At 40.9% G+C, this 17,598-nt stretch overlaps 1 protein-coding gene across 3 annotated transcripts in view; it reads right to left on the bottom strand.

The window, feature by feature from the left end:
* Window positions 1–17,598, bottom strand: part of rabgap1 (RAB GTPase activating protein 1) — a 244,158-nt gene that overhangs the window by 147,324 nt on the left and 79,236 nt on the right. For all 3 annotated transcript variants that reach the window (XM_061932118.1, XM_072912694.1, XM_061932119.1), the window contains 3 exons: window positions 14,721–14,823; window positions 14,496–14,665; window positions 14,259–14,427 (listed from right to left, as the gene is read on the bottom strand). In XM_061932118.1, the coding sequence (XP_061788102.1) occupies window positions 14,259–14,427; window positions 14,496–14,665; window positions 14,721–14,823 (442 nt within the window). The remainder of the gene's footprint in view (window positions 1–14,258; window positions 14,428–14,495; window positions 14,666–14,720; window positions 14,824–17,598) is intronic.

Genomic DNA, 17,598 nt, shown 5'->3' with positions numbered 1-17,598 from the left:
ATTCCTGGATTTTTTTTTCACATTCTGTCTCTCACAGTTGAAGTGTACCTATGATGAAAATTACAGACCTCTGTCATCATTTTAAGTGGGAGAACTTGCACAATTGGTGGCTGACTAAATACTTTTTTGCCCCACTGTATATATGTATGTGTGGGAAAAAAATCAGAAGACTACTTCATCTCTACAGGCCTGTTTCATGAGGGGTTCCCTCAATCATCAGGAGATTTTAATAGAAGCATTCACATACCATGGTTTATATAGGGCACAGAGTGGGTAGGTACAGGCTGGCGTAGGGGCGTGGTGATTGGCTCATGTGTTACCTAGGAGGTGTTTCCGTCTGTGACGGCATGCTGATACAATTTCGCTGCGCTTGTTGAGGGATGACAGGTCTGGACGGTATATAATAAACAGTTTCTCTTTCAAGCATAGGTTGCATCTTTTATTACCACTATTGTAAGGTGTGCTGGATGCAAGAATTTGCCATGTTATTGAATATTCAACATTATTAGGGCCCGCATGGCCCATTGCATAAGGACTCCCTTTGGGACATAAGGACCTATTGAATTTGTAAGGTTTTATTCTTTCTTTCTTATTCTTCCGCCGCCTCTTTGAGCACTAATTTGACCCACTTAACATGCTTCAAAACTCACCATATTTAACCCACACATCAGGACCTGCGAAAATTGTCTTTTAATAAAAAAAACCGAACCCCAAAACTCAAAATTGCGCTCTAGCGCCCCCTAGAAAATAAAAAAACTAGACTGCCTGTAACTCCCACTAGGAAGGTCGGAGAGACATGAAACAAAAACCTCTATGTAGGTTTGACTTAGACCTAGTTTTCATAATTGTATATTCTCGGGCAAAAATCAACAGGAAGTTGGCAATTCCCCCTTCAAGACAAAAAAGTACTAAAAACAGTCACTTTTGCCTCTTTGAGCTGTAATTTGACCCCCTTAACATGCTTCAAAACTCACCAAACTGAACACACACATCAGGACTGGCAAAAATTGCGATCTAATAAAAAAACCTAACCCCAAATTTAAAAATTGCGCTCTAGAGCAATTTTTGAATAAAACGCAGAAAAAACTGCTCCTCGGAAGAAAAAAATGACAAAACTGCCTGTAACTCCCACTGGGAAAGTTGGAGAGACATGAAACAAAAACCTCTATGTAGGTCTCACTTAGACCTACATTTCATAAATTGACAACCCCCAGCAAAAATCAACAGGAAGTTTGCTATTCCCCCTTCAAAACAACATTTTTGTAAAAACCGGTCACCTTCCTTCAAAATCTATCTCCTCTGAGCGCGTTTGTCGTTTAGGCTTCAAACTAACACAGGAGAGAGATTGAACCCTTGTGTATAAAAGTATAGAACAGCTTTTTAATACCTGCTCCGGTTTTGATTTTATGACCCTTCAAAGACCCGCTGCGCTGATGCTGCTGCGCTGCTGTTTTTTTAAGATGGCTGCTCAAAAGCAGGAAGCACCAACATGCCCACACAATGCAGACAAGGTAGGTACACTAGACAAAAGTCTTGGGACACTTCAGACTAAAAGTAGACAAAAGTATTGGGACACTTAGGACTAGCACCTGCCAAATACGCGGGCCCGACCAATGCTGCTTGCAGCTTTAATTGTCTTTGAGGTCCCAAATGTGTTTGCTGAGTTCTGTGGTATTCCGCAGGTTTTGGTTCCTGAAAGAAGCCTTGTGATTGTTCCATCTGGTTTTAAACTCTCCCTCGGTTAATCCTACATATATGTCGGATGTGTTAATGTCCTTGCGTGTTACCTTTGATTGGTAAACAACTGATGTTTGTAAGCACATGTTTGTAAGACAATAATGTTGAATATTCAATAACATGGCAAATTCTTGCATCCAGCACACCTTACAATAGTGGTAATAAAAGATGCAACCTATGCTTGAAAGAGAAACTGTTTATTATATACCGTCCAGACCTGTCATCCCTCAACAAGCGCAGCGAAATTGTATCAGCATGCCGCCACAGACGGAAACACCTCCTAGGTAACACATGAGCCAATCACCACGCCCCTACGCCAGCCTGTACCCACCCACTCTGTGCCCTATATAAACCATGGTATGTGAATGCTTCCATTAAAATCTCCTGATGATTGAGGGAACCCCTCATGAAACAGGCCTGTAGAGATGAAGTAGTCTAGTGATTTTTTTCCCACACATACATATATTGCGCTCTACTACGGTATCAAGCACTATTTTTTGGATAACCTTATTAAGACATATATATATATATAATATTGTATAATATATACAATATATATAATATATACAAACAAAGAGATGTTTTTTCAACCATGTCAACAAAATGTTATTTTATAATTAGTTTTATTCACACCAGGAGTGTGCAAACTTTGTCAACAAGGACAAATAAAACATGCAGGCACAATTTTGATATTTTTCATTTTCTAAACCAATACAATACTGAGATCATTTGTACCTTTAGGGCTCCCATCAAGAGTCTCAGCCATAAAAATGTTCAAATTAAGTTTCTTTAGTTTTCCCGTCAACCCTTAAATCTTTGGATCAACTTCTGTCGAAATAAAGTTGTTTTTATTATTATCTTTATTTTATTAATATTATCTGTTTCATGCCCCTTCTCAATCGAAAAAACACAAAATATGCAACATTTTCCAAGAGAAGGTATTTTATCCCACTAAAACTCTTCTGGATCCAAAAGGGCCCCGCTCATAAAAGTGTTAAAAATAATCTTTGTATTGATTTTGTGTAAATACACTGAAACCCCCCCCAAAACTGTGACAAAAATAAAACTGCATTCAAAATACACTCAAGTAATGAAGTAAACATTTTTGAGTAAAGATCCAAGATTAAGGCAGTTGTGCACATTTTTCTTCAAGTAAAAAAAGTATTGAGTTCTTTTGTTTTTTTTAACTTTCAATACTTAAATAGATAAGTGTTTTACATTTTTTGTCATTTTTTTATGATCTTTTTGTTTTTTATGGCAAACACATGAAATACGCCAAAAAATGTCCCCCAAAATATGCAATAGTTTCCCTCAAAAATATTTCAAAGTGCAATATTTGCTCTTAATAATTGGAGCCTTGAATTGGTCGGTAATTCATAACAACATTCATTTTGATTATTTTGGGAGAAAAGACAATTAGAAAAATATCCCACTAAAACTCTTGGGGACAAAAAGGGCCCCACTTAAAAAGTTGTTTAAAATAAGTTATACATATTGTTTTGTTTCAATGCTTAAATGAGCTTCAGATATTTCCGTCAATTATACATTTTTATTACTGTCTTTTAAACGTTTTTTTTTGTTTGTTTTATGCCCTTTTTGTCAAATAAAACTTTGTTTTTTTATGTGAAACACAAAATATGCAATACTTTCCACAACAATATTTCAAAGTGGAATATTTGATGTGAAGTCTTGAATAAGTCAATAGTTCAAAACTACATTGATGTTGATTCATTATTATTTTTTGGAGAAATTACAATAAAAAAAAAAATCCCATTACAATTATTGGGGACAAAAAAAAGTTGTTTAAAATAAGTTATCCATATATTTATTTTTTACTTTCAATGCTTAAATCTCCAGATCAACTTCCATACCTGCCAACTTTTGAAATCAGAAAAACCTAGTAGCCAGGGTCCAGGGGCCGCAGGCCCCGGTAGGTCCAGGACAAAGTCCTGGTGGGGGGTTCAGGCTTCGCCCCCCGACGCAAAATGATTGATTGCATTCAGACAGGTTAAAATGTTGCTAAAACCATCACTTTTCTATCAGTCACAGTGACTTTTCAAAACAAAAATATTACAGCAAAAATCATATGGGTTGATTGACATGTTTATTCTGTAAGCTAACTTCAATAGTTTGAAATTATTTTGACAGTTAATGCCAGTTATCCTGTCAACCTTTCACAAGACTTCAATTTGTTCATTGAAAGTATAAACACTTTTTACAGTAAACAAATGGTAAAACAGTACTAAACAATTCCATTAAAAAAAAAATTGGTGTCATTATTAACTTTCTGTCCAAGCTTGTATAATCTACTGCCTTGTTCAATTGTATAAAATATTCTGAGCCTAAAATTCACATTTCTATCACAATTATCATACTGTAAACATGGTAAGCTAACTTCATTAAAATGAATAGTCCTGTCAATAGCATGGAATTACAATTCAAATGTCGTTTTTTTGTAAGCCTTTCAAAAGAATTCAAAATATGAAAAATGAATGAAAATTAATTGAAGCCATCAGACACTTGAAAAGTGGCACATCACATCTCTAATGTAATCATTTGAACTTTTCAACAGAAATAGCACTGCAAAAATATTAAGGACATACTTCTGTATTTTGGTAGTTATGCTGTCAACATTTAACAAGATTTCTTCAACTTGGACTTGAAAGCATAAATAGTATAAACACTTTTAACAGTACTAAACAATTCCAATAGATAACATTGGTGTCATTACCTTTTTGTGGCTAAAATCCAAATGTATTCTATCAGATTGATCATACTGCAAAAATGATATGGTAACTTTATGATAAGTTTACTTGAAGTGGCATAAAACACTGAAAGTGATTGTTCCTATAACCCCTTTGTTTCAAATGTTTGTTCCACTTGTGGCAGTCGGGCACCAGCATACCGTCTTTGACAACTTGAAGTGGCATAAAACACTGAAAGTGATTGTTCCTATAACCCCTTTGTTTTAAATGTTTTATGCCACTTCAAGTTGTCAAAGACGTGCTGTGAAATACAGCCGACAGGATTGCGCACCAAACACGAAGCAAGGCCAAAGTGCATGCATGGTGCAGGAGAACAAAGGACTTCTTTCATTTAAGGTTTGTGATAAACCATCAAACTCATTCGTTAAAAGGACTCTATAGTAATATAAAGCGAATTTTTCTGGACATTATCATGCAAGAAAAGTTTATTTTTGGGACCGCGATCACCGCGTAATGATTTTTAAAGGTTGCATTACAAACATTTAACTGTCCCATGTGATCAGCCAGTGCGATTGGAAGTCCATGCTCAATTATTGCCTCCGTAAATAAAACTTCGGCATTTATCACATCCAAAGAATCTGTTTGGGCGACGAAAAACGTTGAAAGTTTTCCACTTGTATCGCTAGCAACGGCATTAGACTTGTGTTTTTTTGTCCCAACGTGGTCTTTTACATCGCTAATTCCTCCGTGTCTGATCGAAAAATCTTGGTGCAATTCACGTAGTTTTCACCCTCTTTTTTTTTAAATGAATGAAAAACCGTATTTTTTATCACTGCAACCGTAACCCGGAATAGGTTGATGAAAACCGTACTAATTACGGGAAAACCGGAGTAGTTGGCAGGTATGAACTTCAGATCTTTCTGAAGATTATACGCTTTTATTACTTTTTTTTTTTACCTCTTTTTTCTTTGTTTGATGCCCTTTTTGTCAAATAAAACATCGTTTTTTTTTTATGTAAAAAAGACAATATGCAATATTTTCCACAAAACATATTTCAAAGTGGAAATTTTGATGTGAAGTCATTGCAGTCTTTAATAGGTCAATAATTCATAACAACATTGATTTTATTTCATTATTATTTTTGAGCAATGACAGTTTTAAAGGGGAAAAAACCGCCTGCATGGCAGCTTTGTGTTATTAGAGTCAGTCTCATTACATTTCACCTGCTTGCTCTTTTATTACACCTTTTTATGTATTTCTTTTATAAATAGTATTTGTAGAATGTGTTGAAAAATGAGTTGCCAACATAAACTTGTTTTCACTGCATGACAAGTTGACTCCAATAGAAAGCAATTCTATAATTAAAGCTGCAAGCAGCGTTGGTCGGGCCCGCGTATTTGGCAGGTGCTAGTCCTAAGTGTCCCAATACTTTTGTCCAGTTTTAGTAGTACGTGTCCCAATACTTTTGCCCAGTTTTCGTCATAAGTGTCCCAATACTTTTGTCAAGTGTTAGTCCCAAGTGTCCCAATATTTTTGTCCAGTTTACGTTCCAAGTGTCCCAATACTTTTGTCCAGTTATAGTCCTAAGTGTCCCAAAACTTTTGTCCAGTATTAGTCCTAAGTGTCCCAAAACTTTTGTCCAGTATTAGTCCTAAGTGTCCCAATACTTTTGTCCAGTGTAAGTGTCCCAATACTTTTGTCCAGTTTTCGTCCTAAGGGTCCCAATACTTTTGTCCAGTGGTATTCCTAAGTGTCCCAATACTTTTGTGCAGTGTAAGTGTCCCAATACTTTTGTCCAGTTTTGGTCATAAGTGTCCCAATACTTTTGTCCAGTGGTAGTCATAAGTGTCCCAATACTTTTGTCAAGTTTTCGTGCTATGTGTCCCAATACTTTTGTCCAGTGGTAGTCCTAAGTGTCCCAATACTTTTGTCCAGTGTAAGTGTCCCAATACTTTTGTCCAGTTTTCGTCCTAAGGGTCCCAATACTTTTGTCCAGTGGTATTCCTAAGTGTCCCAATACTTTTGTGCAGTGTAAGTGTCCTAATACTTTTGTCCAGTGGTAGTCATAAGTGTCCCAATACTTTTGTCCAGTGGTAGTCATAAGTGTCCCAATACTTTTGTCAAGTTTTCGTGCTATGTGTCCCAATACTTTTGTCTAGTGTACCTACCTAGTCTGCATTGTGTGGGCACGCTGGTGCTGCCTGCTTTTAAGCAGCCATCTTGAAAAAACAGCAGCGCAGCAGCATCAGCGCAGAGGTTCTTTGAAGGGTCATAAAATCAAAACCGGAGCAGGTATCAAAACTCTTTCCCCAACTTTTAATCAGAAGGGTTCAATCTCTCTCCTGTGTTAGTTTGAAGCCGAAACAACAAACGCGCTCAGAGGAGATAATGTTTGAAGAAAGGTGACCGGTTTTTACAAAAATGTTGTTTTGAAGGGGGAATAGCAAACTTCCTGTTGATTGTTGCTGGGGGTTGTCAATTTATGAAATGTAGGTCTAAGTTAGACCTACATAGAGGTTTTTGTTTCATGTCTCTCCGACCTTCCCAGTGGGAGTTACAGGCAGTTTTGTCATTTTTTTCTTCCGAGGAGCAGTTTTTTCTGCGTTTTATTCAACAATTGCGCTAGAGCGCAATTTTGAGTTTTGGGGTTAGGTTTTTTTATAAGATCGCAATTTTTGCCAGTCCTGATGTGAGTTTCGAAGCGTGTTAAGGGGGCCAAATTACAGCTCAAAGAGGCAAAAGTTATTGTTTTTAGTACTTTTTTGTCTTGAAGGGGGAATTGCCAACTTCCTGTTGATTTTAGCCCGACAATGTACTATTATGAAATGTAGGTCTAAGTCACACCTACATAGAGGTTTTTGTTTCATGTCTCTCCGACCTTCCTAGTGAGAGTTACAGGGAGTCTAGTTTTTATTTTTCCTAGGGGGCGCTAGAGCGCAATTTTGAGTTTTGTGGTTCGTTTTTGTTTTTTAAAAAAAGGCAATTTTCGCAGGTCCTGATGTGTGGGTCAAATATGGTGAGTTTTGAAGCATGTTAAGTGGGTCAAATTACAGTTTAATGTGGCGGCGGAAGAATAAAGAATAAAGAATAAAACCTTACAAATTCAATAGGTCCTTATGGCCCATTGCATAAGGACTCCCTTTGGGAGTCCTTATGCAATGGGCCATGCGGGCCCTAATTATGACTGTAATTTATTACATATTTTTACAATATGAGATACTATTGTATACAAACCCTGTTTCCATATGAGTTGGGAAATGGTGTTAGATGTAAATATAAACGGAATACAATGATTTGCAAATCCTTTTCAAGCCATATTCAGTTGAATATGCTACAAAGACAACATATTTGATGTTCAAACTCATAAACATTTTTTTTTTTTGCAAATAATCATTAACTTTAGAATTTGATGGCAGCAACACGTGACAAAGAAGTTGGGAAAGGTGGCAATAAATACTGATAAAGTTGAGGAATGCTCATCAAACACTTATTTGGAACATCCCACGGGTGTGCAGGCTAATTGGGAACAGGTGGGTGCCATGATTGGGTATAAAAGTAGATTCCATGAAATGCTCAGTCATTCACAAACAAGGACGGGGCGAGGGTCACCACTTTGTCAACAAATGCGTGAGCAAATTTTTGAACAGTTTAAGAAAAACCTTTCTCAAGCAGCTATTGCAAGGAATTTAGGGATTTCACCATCTACGCTCCGTAATATCATCAAAGGGTTCAGAGAATCTGGAGAAATCACTGCACGTAAGCAGCTAAGCCCGTGACCTTCCATCCCTCAGGCTGTACTTCATCAACAAGCGAAATCAGTGTGTAAAGGATATCACCACATGGGCTCAGGAACACTTCAGAAACCCACTGTCAGTACCGTATTTTCCGCACTATAAGGCGCACCTAAAAACCACAAATTTTCTCAAACCTGACAGTGCGCCTTATAACCCGGTGCGCTTTATATATGGATTAATATTAAGATTCATTTTCATAAAGTTTCGGTCTCGCAACTTCGGTAAACAGCCGCCATCTTTTTTCCCGGTAGAACAGGAAGCGCTTCTTCTTCTACGCAAGCAACCGCCAAGGTAAGCACCCGCCCCCATAGAACAGGAAGCGCTTCTTCTTCTACTGTAAGCAACCACCCGCCCGCGTAGAAGAAGAAAAAGCGCGCGGATATTACCGTACGTTTCATTTCCTTTGTGTGTTTACATCTGTAAAGACCACAAAATGGCTCCTACTAAGCGTCAGGGATCCGGTTCATGAAAAGACGCAATCTCTCCATCCGCACACGGATTACTATTTCACAGCAACTGATATTCCTGTGAACCGCACTGTGGATACAACGGGAGCACGTACGGTGAATATTCGCACCACAGGGAATGAGAAGTCATCCTTCACTGTGGTTCTAGCTTGCCATGCTAATGGCCAGAAACTTCCACCCATGGTGATATTCAAAAGGAAGACCTTGCCAAAAGAGACCTTTCCAGCCGGCGTCATCATAAAAGCTAACTCGAAGGGATGGATGAAGAAAAGATGAGCGAGTGGTTAAGGTAAGTTTAAGTTTACGCGAAGAGGCCGGGTGGCTTTTTTCACGCAGCTCCGTCCATGTTGATATACGACTCCATGCGCGCCCACATCACGCTGGTTTTAATATATTATTAAAGTTTGACTGACCTATCTGACTGTTTTTTTGACATTCCTTTAGCGCAGTTAGATGCGGCTTACAACACGGGGCGGCTTATAGGTGGACAAAGTTTTGAAATATGCCGTTCATTGAAGGCGCGGCTTATAACCCAGGGCGCCTTATGGTGCGGAAAATACGGTAATCATTAACTTTAGAATTTGATGCCAGCAACACGTGACAAAGAAGTTGGGAAAGGTGGCAATAAATACTGATAAAGTTGAGGAATGCTCATCAAAGACTTATTTGGAACATCCCACAGGTGTGCAGGCTAATTGGGAACAGGTGGGTGCCATGATTGGGTATAAAAGTAGATTCCATGAAATGCTCAGTCATTCACAAACAAGGACGGGGCGAGGGTCACCACTTTGTCAACAAATGCCTGAGCAAATTTTTGAACAGTTTAAGAAAAACCTTTCTCAAGCAGCTATTGCAAGGAATTTAGGGATTTCACCATCTACGCTCCGTAATATCATCAAAGGGTTCAGAGAATGTGGAGAAATCACTGCACGTATGCAGCTAAGCCCGTGACCTTCCATCCCTCAGGCTGTACTTCATCAACAAGCGAAATCAGTGTGTAAAGGATATCACCACATGGGCTCAGGAACACTTCAGAAATCCACTGTCAGTACCGTATTTTCCGCACTATAAGGCGCACCTAAAAACCACAAATTTTCTCAAAAGCTGACAGTGCGCCTTATAACCCGGTGCGCTTTATATATGGATTAATATTAAGATTCATTTTCATAAAGTTTCGGTCTCGCAACTTCGGTAAACAGCCGCCATCTTTTTTCCCGGTAGAACAGGAAGCGCTTCTTCTTCTACGCAAGCAACCGCCAAGGTAAGCACCCGCCCCCATAGAACAGGAAGCGCTTCTTCTTCTACTGTAAGCAACCACCCGCCCGCGTAGAAGAAGAAAAAACCCCGGATATTACCGTACGTTTCATTTCCTTTGTGTGTTTACATCTGTAAAGACCACAAAATGGCTCCTACTAAGCGTCAGGGATCCGGTTCATGAAAAGACGCAATCTCTCCATCCGCACACGGATTACTATTTCACAGCAACTGATATTCCTGTGAACCGCACTGTGGATACAACGGGAGCACGTACGGTGAATATTCGCACCACAGGGAATGAGAAGTCATCCTTCACTGTGGTTCTAGCTTGCCATGCTAATGGCCAGAAACTTCCACCCATGGTGATATTCAAAAGGAAGACCTTGCCAAAAGAGACCTTTCCAGCCGGCGTCATCATAAAAGCTAACTCGAAGGGATGGATGAAGAAAAGATGAGCGAGTGGTTAAGGTAAGTTTAAGTTTACGCGAAGAGGCCGGGTGGCTTTTTTCACGCAGCTCTGTCCATGTTGATATACGACTCCATGCGCGCCCACATCACGCTGGTTTTAATATATTATTAAAGTTTGACTGACCTATCTGACTGTTTTTTTGACATTCCTTTAGCGCAGTTAGATGCGGCTTACAACACGGGGCGGCTTATAGGTGGACAAAGTTTTGAAATATGCCGTTCATTGAAGGCGCGGCTTATAACCCAGGGCTCCTTATGGTGCGGAAAATACGGTAACTACAGTTGGTCGCTACATCTGTAAGTGCAAGTTAAAACTCTCCTATGCAAGGCGAAAACCGTTTATCAACAACACCCAGAAACGCCGTCGGCTTCGCTGGGCCTGAGCTCATCTAAGATGGACTGATGCAAAGTGGAAAAGTGTTCTGTGGTCTGACGAGTCCACATTGCAAATTGTTTTTGGAAACTGTGGATGTCGTGCCAAAGAGGAAAAGAACCATCCAGATTGTTCTAGGGTGAAAGTGTAAAAGGCAGCATGTGTGATGGTATGGGGGTGTATTAGTGCCCAAGACATGGGGAACTTACACATCTGTGAAGGCACCATTAATGCTGAAAGGTACATACAGCTTTTGGAGCAACATATGTTGTTACCATGGACGCCCCTGCTTATTTCAGCAAGACAATGCCAAGCCACGTGTTACATCAACGTGGCTTCATAGTAAAAGAGTGCGGGTACTAGACTGGCCTGCCTGTAGTCCAGACATTGAAAATGTGTGGCGCATTATGAAGCCTAAAATAGCACAAGGGAGACCCCCGGACTGTTGAACAACTTAAGCTGTACATCAAGCAAGAATGGGAAAGAATTCCACCTGAGAAGCTTCAAAAATGTGTCTCCTCAGTTCCCAAACGTTTACTGAGTGGTTTTAAAAGGAAAGGCCATGTAACACAGTGGTGAACATAACCTTTCCCAACTACTTTGGCACGTGTTGCAGCCATGAAATTCAAAAGTTAATGATTATTTGCCAAAAAAAAATAAAGTTTATGAGTTTGAACATCAAATATGTTGTCTTTGTAGCATATTCAACTGAATATGGCTTGAAAATGATTTGCAAATCATTGTATTCCGGGGGCAGTACCTCTGGATTGGCAGACCGGGGTGGTGGTTCCTCTCTTTAAGAAGGGGAACCGGAGGGTGTGTTCTAACTATCGTGGGATCACACTCCTCAGCCTTCCCGGTAAGGTCTATTCAGGTGTACTGGAGAGGAGGCTACGCCGGATAGTCCAACCTCGGATTCAGGAGGAACAGTGTGGTTTTCGTCCTGGTCGTGGAACTGTGGACCAGCTCTATACTCTGGGCAGGGTCCTTGAGGGTGCATGGGAGTTTGCCCAACCAGTCTACATGTGCTTTGTGGACTTGGAGAAGGCATTCGACTGTGTACCCCGGGAAGTCCTGTGGGGAGTGCTCAGAGAGTATGGGGTTTCGGACTGTCTGATTGTGGCAGTCCGCTCCCTGTATGATCAGTGCCAGAGCTTGGTCCGCATTGCCGGCAGTAAGTCGGACACGTTTCCAGTGAGGGTTGGACTCCGCCAAGGCTGCCCTTTGTCACCCATTCTGTTCATAACTTTTATGGACATAATTTCTAGGCGCAGTCAAGGCGTTGAGGGGATCCGGTTTGGTGGCTGCAGGATTAGGTCTCTGCTTTTTGCAGATGATGTGGTCCTGATGGCTTCATCTGGCCAGGATCTTCAGCTCTCACTGGATCGGTTCGCAGCCGAGTGTGAAGCGACTGGGATGAGAATCAGCACCTCCAAGTCCGAGTCCATGGTTCTCTCCCGGAAAAGGGTGGAGTGCCATCTCCGGGGTGGGGAGGAGATCTTGCCCCAAGTGGAGGAGTTCAAGTACCTCGGAGTCTTGTTCACGAGTGGGGGAAGAGTGGATCGTGAGATCGACAGGCGGATCGGTGCGGCGTCTTCAGTAATGCGGACGCTGTATCGATCCGTTGTGGTGAAGAAGGAGCTGAGCCGGAAGGCAAAGCTCTCAATTTACCGGTCGATCTACGTTCCCATCCTCACCTATGGTCATGAGCTTTGGGTTATGACCGAAAATGTTGCCTTTGTAGCATATTCAACTGAATATGGCTTGAAAAGGATTTGCAAATCATTGTATTCCGGGGGCAGTACCTCTGGATTGGCAGACCGGGGTGGTGGTTCCTCTCTTTAAAAAGGGGAACCGGAGGGTGTGTTCTAACTATCGTGGGATCACACTCCTCAGCCTTCCCGGTAAGGTCTATTCGGGTGTACTGGAGAGGAGGCTACGCCGGATAGTCGAACCTCGGATTCAGGAGGAACAGTGTGGTTTTCGTCCTGGTCGTGGAACTGTGGACCAGCTCTATACTCTGGGCAGGGTCCTTGAGGGTGCATGGGAGTTTGCCCAACCAGTCTACATGTGCTTTGTGGACTTGGAGAAGGCATTCGACCGTGTCCCTCGGGAAGTCCTGTGGGGAGTGCTCAGAGAGTATGGGGTTTCGGACTGTCTGATTGTGGCGGTCCGCTCCCTGTATGATCAGTGTCAGAGCTTGGTTCGCATTGCCGGCAGTAAGTCGGACACGTTTCCGGTGAGGGTTGGACTCCGCCAAGGCTGCCCTTTGTCACCCATTCTGTTCTGAACTTTTATGGACAGAATTTCTAGGCGCAGTCAAGGCGTTGAGGGGATCTGGTTTGGTGGCTGCAGGATTAGGTCTCTGCTTTTTAAACATGATGTGGTCCTGATGGCTTCATCTGGCCAGGATCTTCAGCTCTCACTGGATCGGTTCGCAGCCGAGTGTGAAGCGACTGGGATGAGAATCAGCACCTCCAAGTCCGAGTCCATGGTTCTCGCCCGTAAAAGGGTGGAGTGCCATCTCCGGGTTGGGGAGGAGATCTTGCCCCAAGTGGAGGAGTTCAAGTACCTCGGAGTCTTGTTCACGAGTGAGGGAAGAGTGGATGGTGAGATCGACAGGCGGATCGGTGCGGCGTCTTCAGTAATGCGGACGCTGTATCGATCCGTTGTGGTGAAGAAGGAGCTGAGCCGGAAGGCAAAGCTCTCAATTTACCGGTCGATCTACGTTCCCATCCTCACCTATGGTCATGAGCTTTGGGTTATGACCGAAAGGACAAGATCACGGGTACAAGCGGCCCAAATGAGTTTCCTCCGCCGGGTGGCGGGGCTCTCCCTTAGAGATAGGGTGAGAAGCTCTGCCATCCGGGGGGAGCTCAAAGTAAAGCCGCTGCTCCTCCACATGGAGAGGAGCCAGATGAGGTGGTTCGGGCATCTGGTCAGGATGCCACCCGAGCGCCTCCCTAAGGAGGTGTTTAGGGGCACGTCCGACCGGTAGGAGGCCACGAGGAAGACCCAGGACACGCTGGGAAGACTATGTCTCCCGGCTGGCCTGGGAACGCCTCGGGATCCCCCGGGAGGAGCTGGACGAAGTGGCTGGGGAGAGGGAAGTCTGGGCTTCCCTGCTTAGGCTGCTGCCCCCGCGACCCGACCTCGGATAAGCGGAAGAAGATGGATGGATGGATGGATGTATTCCGTTTATATTTACATCTAACACAATTTCCCAACTCATATAGAAACGGGGTTTGTAAATCTAACATTTTTTCCTAAAATAATTTGTCCAAGTCAAAAAGGTTGATAATATTTGTGTGTTTTTGAAGAGATACTGTACTGCTGAGCAGGGCGTTGTTTGGATTGAGGTTTGTACAAGTACATGTGTTGACGTGTCAGTGATGATTGGGAGTGCATGAGAAAGCGGGGGGACATTCCTGTCTTTGTTTGTTAGGGGAAGTGTTACCTTCCTCTTCGTCGTCCTCGGGCGGAGAAGGAACCACAGAATCGGGCCCACCAGGAAGGACGCCGGGACTGGCTGTGGTCTTACGTTTCTCCCGCTCCGTCTCGCTCTCCAAACTCAGCACCTCGTAGAGCGTGTCCGAGGAGGGACTTTTGCGCTCCTTGCGTTCCATCTGGAGTTGTTCAGGAGAAAAGCGTGAGGGACTTTGTGCGCCGGGCTTCCTTCCCCGCTCTCACGCACCTGCCGCAGTTTCAGGTAGAAGGTCTCGGTGTGGCTCCGCTTGCCGAAGGGCCAGAAGAGGCGGTCGTTGGGGGAGCAGACCCTGACCCGGGTCTCCAGGAGGAAACGCACCGGCTCCTCCACCTCGGTGATGACCAGGTCCACGGCCGTGGTCATGAACATGGATTTATCTGCAGGAACATTTCATTGAGACTCAGAGTTCTGCAAGACAATGCTGGAGTCTACCTTTGGGCGTCTCCTCGTTGACGGCCTGGAACTGAGGTGTGCTGGGGTTCCAACTTCCCGTGATGATGTAAGACTTCCCGTCCGAGCTCTTTCCCATGGACTCCTAAAAGGAGCACACGCACACACACACACACACACACACACACACACACACACACACACACACACACACACACACACACACACACACACACACACACACACACACACACACACACACACGCACACACAATGGAGGAAATGAGCCACACAAACAACTCCAAACTGTGGCCCCACGCTCCTTCTTTCACATCTTGGAGAGAATACTTCCTGCATGACTCCAGTAATGACCATCAATTGCACTCGGAAGTGTGCACAGCACTGCATTTGTATATATGACCCAATCCAAACAACCTCCGCCACTCATGAAGAAGAAGAAGTAGAACGGGAAGAAGGAAAAGAAGAACAGGAAAAGGAAGGAGAAGAAGGAGAAGGAGAAGGAGAAGAGGAAGAACAAGAACAAGAAGAAGAAAAAAATGAAGAAAAAGAGGAAGAGGAACAAGAACAAGAACAAGAAGAAAGATCAGAATAATAATACTAATAATAATAATAAGAAGAATACTAAGAAGTGAAACGGCACAGCATTTTTACAACCTTTGCCACTCAAGAACAAGAAGGAAAAGAAGAAGAAAAAGAAGAACAGGAAGAAGAAGAAGAAGAAGAACAAGAAGAATAAGAAAGACAAGAAGAATAAATATAAGAATAAGAAGCGGAAGAAGAAGAAAAAGAAGAAAGAGAAGAACAAGAAGAAGAAAAAGAAGAATAAGAAAGATAAGAAGAATACATATAATAATAAGAAGAAGAAGCAGAAGAAGAAGAAGAAAGATAAGAAGAATAAATATAAGAATATGAAGCAGAAGAAGAAGAAGAAGAAGAAGAAGAAGAAAAAGAAGACAAACAGCACAGCATTTACATATGACCCAATCCAAACAACCTTTGCCACTCAAGAACAAGAAGGAGAAGAAGAAGAACAAGAAGAATAAGAAAGACAAGAAGAATAAATATAAGAATAAGAAGTGGAAGAAGAAGAAGAAAAAGAAGAACAAGAAGGAGAAGAAGAAGAAAAAGAAGAACAGGAAGAAGAAGAAGAAGAAGAAGAACAAGAAGAATAAGAAAGACAAGAAGAATACATATAAGAATAAGAAGTGGAAGAAGAAGAAAAAGAAGAAGAAGAAGAAGAAGAAGAAGAAAAAGAAGAAGAAGAAGAAGAAAAAGAAGAAGAAGAAAGATAAGAAGAATACATATAATAATAAGAGGAAGAAGAAGAAGAATAACAAGAAGAATAAGACAGATAAGAAGAATAAATATAAGAATAAGAAGCAGAAGAAGAAGAAGAAGAAGAAGAAGAAGAAGAAAATGAAGAAAAACAGCACAACATGTACATGTGACCCAATCCAAAACAACCTTTGCCACTCAAGAAGAAGAAGAAGAAAAGGAAGAACAGGAATAAGAAAAAGAGGACGAAAAAGAGGAGGAGGAAGAATAAGAAAAAGAAGAACAAGAAGAAGAAAAAGAAGAAGAAGAAAGATAAGAAGAATACATATAATAATAATAATTATAAGCAGAAGAAGAAGAAAGATAAGAAGAATGAATATAAGAATAAGAAGCAGAAGAAAAAGAAGAAAAAAAAGGAAGAAAAACAGCACAGCATTTACATATGACCCAATCCAAACAACCTTTGCCACTCAAGAACAAGAAGGAGAAGAAGAAGAACAAGAAGAATAAGAAAGACAAGAAGAATAAATATAAGCATAAGAAGTGGAAGAAGAAGAAGAAAAAGAAGAACAAGAAGAAGAAAAAGAAGAAGAAGAAAGATAAGAAGAATACATATAATAATAAGAAGAAGCAGAAGAAGAAGAAGAAGAAGAAGAACAAGAAGAATAAGAAAGATAAGAAGAATAAATATAAGAATAAGAAGCAGAAGAAGAAGAAGAAGAAGAAAATGAAGAAAAACAGCACATGTACATGTGACCCAATCCAAAACAACCTTTGCCACTCAAGAAGAAGAAGAAGAAAAAGAAGAACAGGAAGAAGAAAAAGAGGACGAAAAAGAGGAGGAGGAAGAATAAGAAAAAGAAGGAAAAGAAGAACAAGAAGAAGAAAAAGAAGAATAAGAAAGATAAGAAGAATACATATAATAATAATAATTATAAGCAGAAGAAGAAGAAAGATAAGAAGAATGAATATAAGAATAAGAAGCAGAAGAAGAAGAAGAAGAAAAAAAAAGAAGAAAAACAGCACAGCATTTACATATGACCCAATCCAAACAACCTTTGCCACTCAAGAACAAGAAGGAGAAGAAGAAGAACAAGAAGAATAAGAAAGACAAGAAGAATAAATATAAGAATAAGAAGTGGAAGAAGAAGAAGAAAAAGAAGAACAAGAAGAAGAAAAAGAAGAAGAAAAAGAAGAAGAAGAAAGATAAGAAGAATACATATAATAATAAGAAGAAGCAGAAGAAGAAGAAGAAGAAGAACAAGAAGAATAAGAAAGATAAGAAGAATAAATATAAGAATAAGAAGCAGAAGAAGAAGAAGAAGAAGAAAATGAAGAAAAACAGCACATGTACATGTGACCCAATCCAAAACAACCTTTGCCACTCAAGAAGAAGAAGAAGAAAAAGAAGAACAGGAAGAAGAAAAAGAGGACGAAAAAGAGGAGGAGGAAGAATAAGAAAAAGAAGAAAAAGAAGAACAAGAAGAAGAAAAAGAAGAATAAGAAAGATAAGAAGAATACATATAATAATAATACGGTAATTATAAGCAGAAGAAGAAGAAGAAGAAAGATAAGAAGAATGAATATAAGAATAAGAAGCAGAAGAAGAAGAAGAAGAAAAAAA

The sequence above is a fragment of the Nerophis lumbriciformis genome, linkage group LG39, assembly GCF_033978685.3.
Source record: "Nerophis lumbriciformis linkage group LG39, RoL_Nlum_v2.1, whole genome shotgun sequence".
Taxonomy (NCBI): domain Eukaryota; kingdom Metazoa; phylum Chordata; class Actinopteri; order Syngnathiformes; family Syngnathidae; genus Nerophis; species Nerophis lumbriciformis.
The sequence above is the reverse complement of the archived record's forward strand: the minus strand, read 5'-3'. Positions and strand labels throughout refer to the sequence as shown.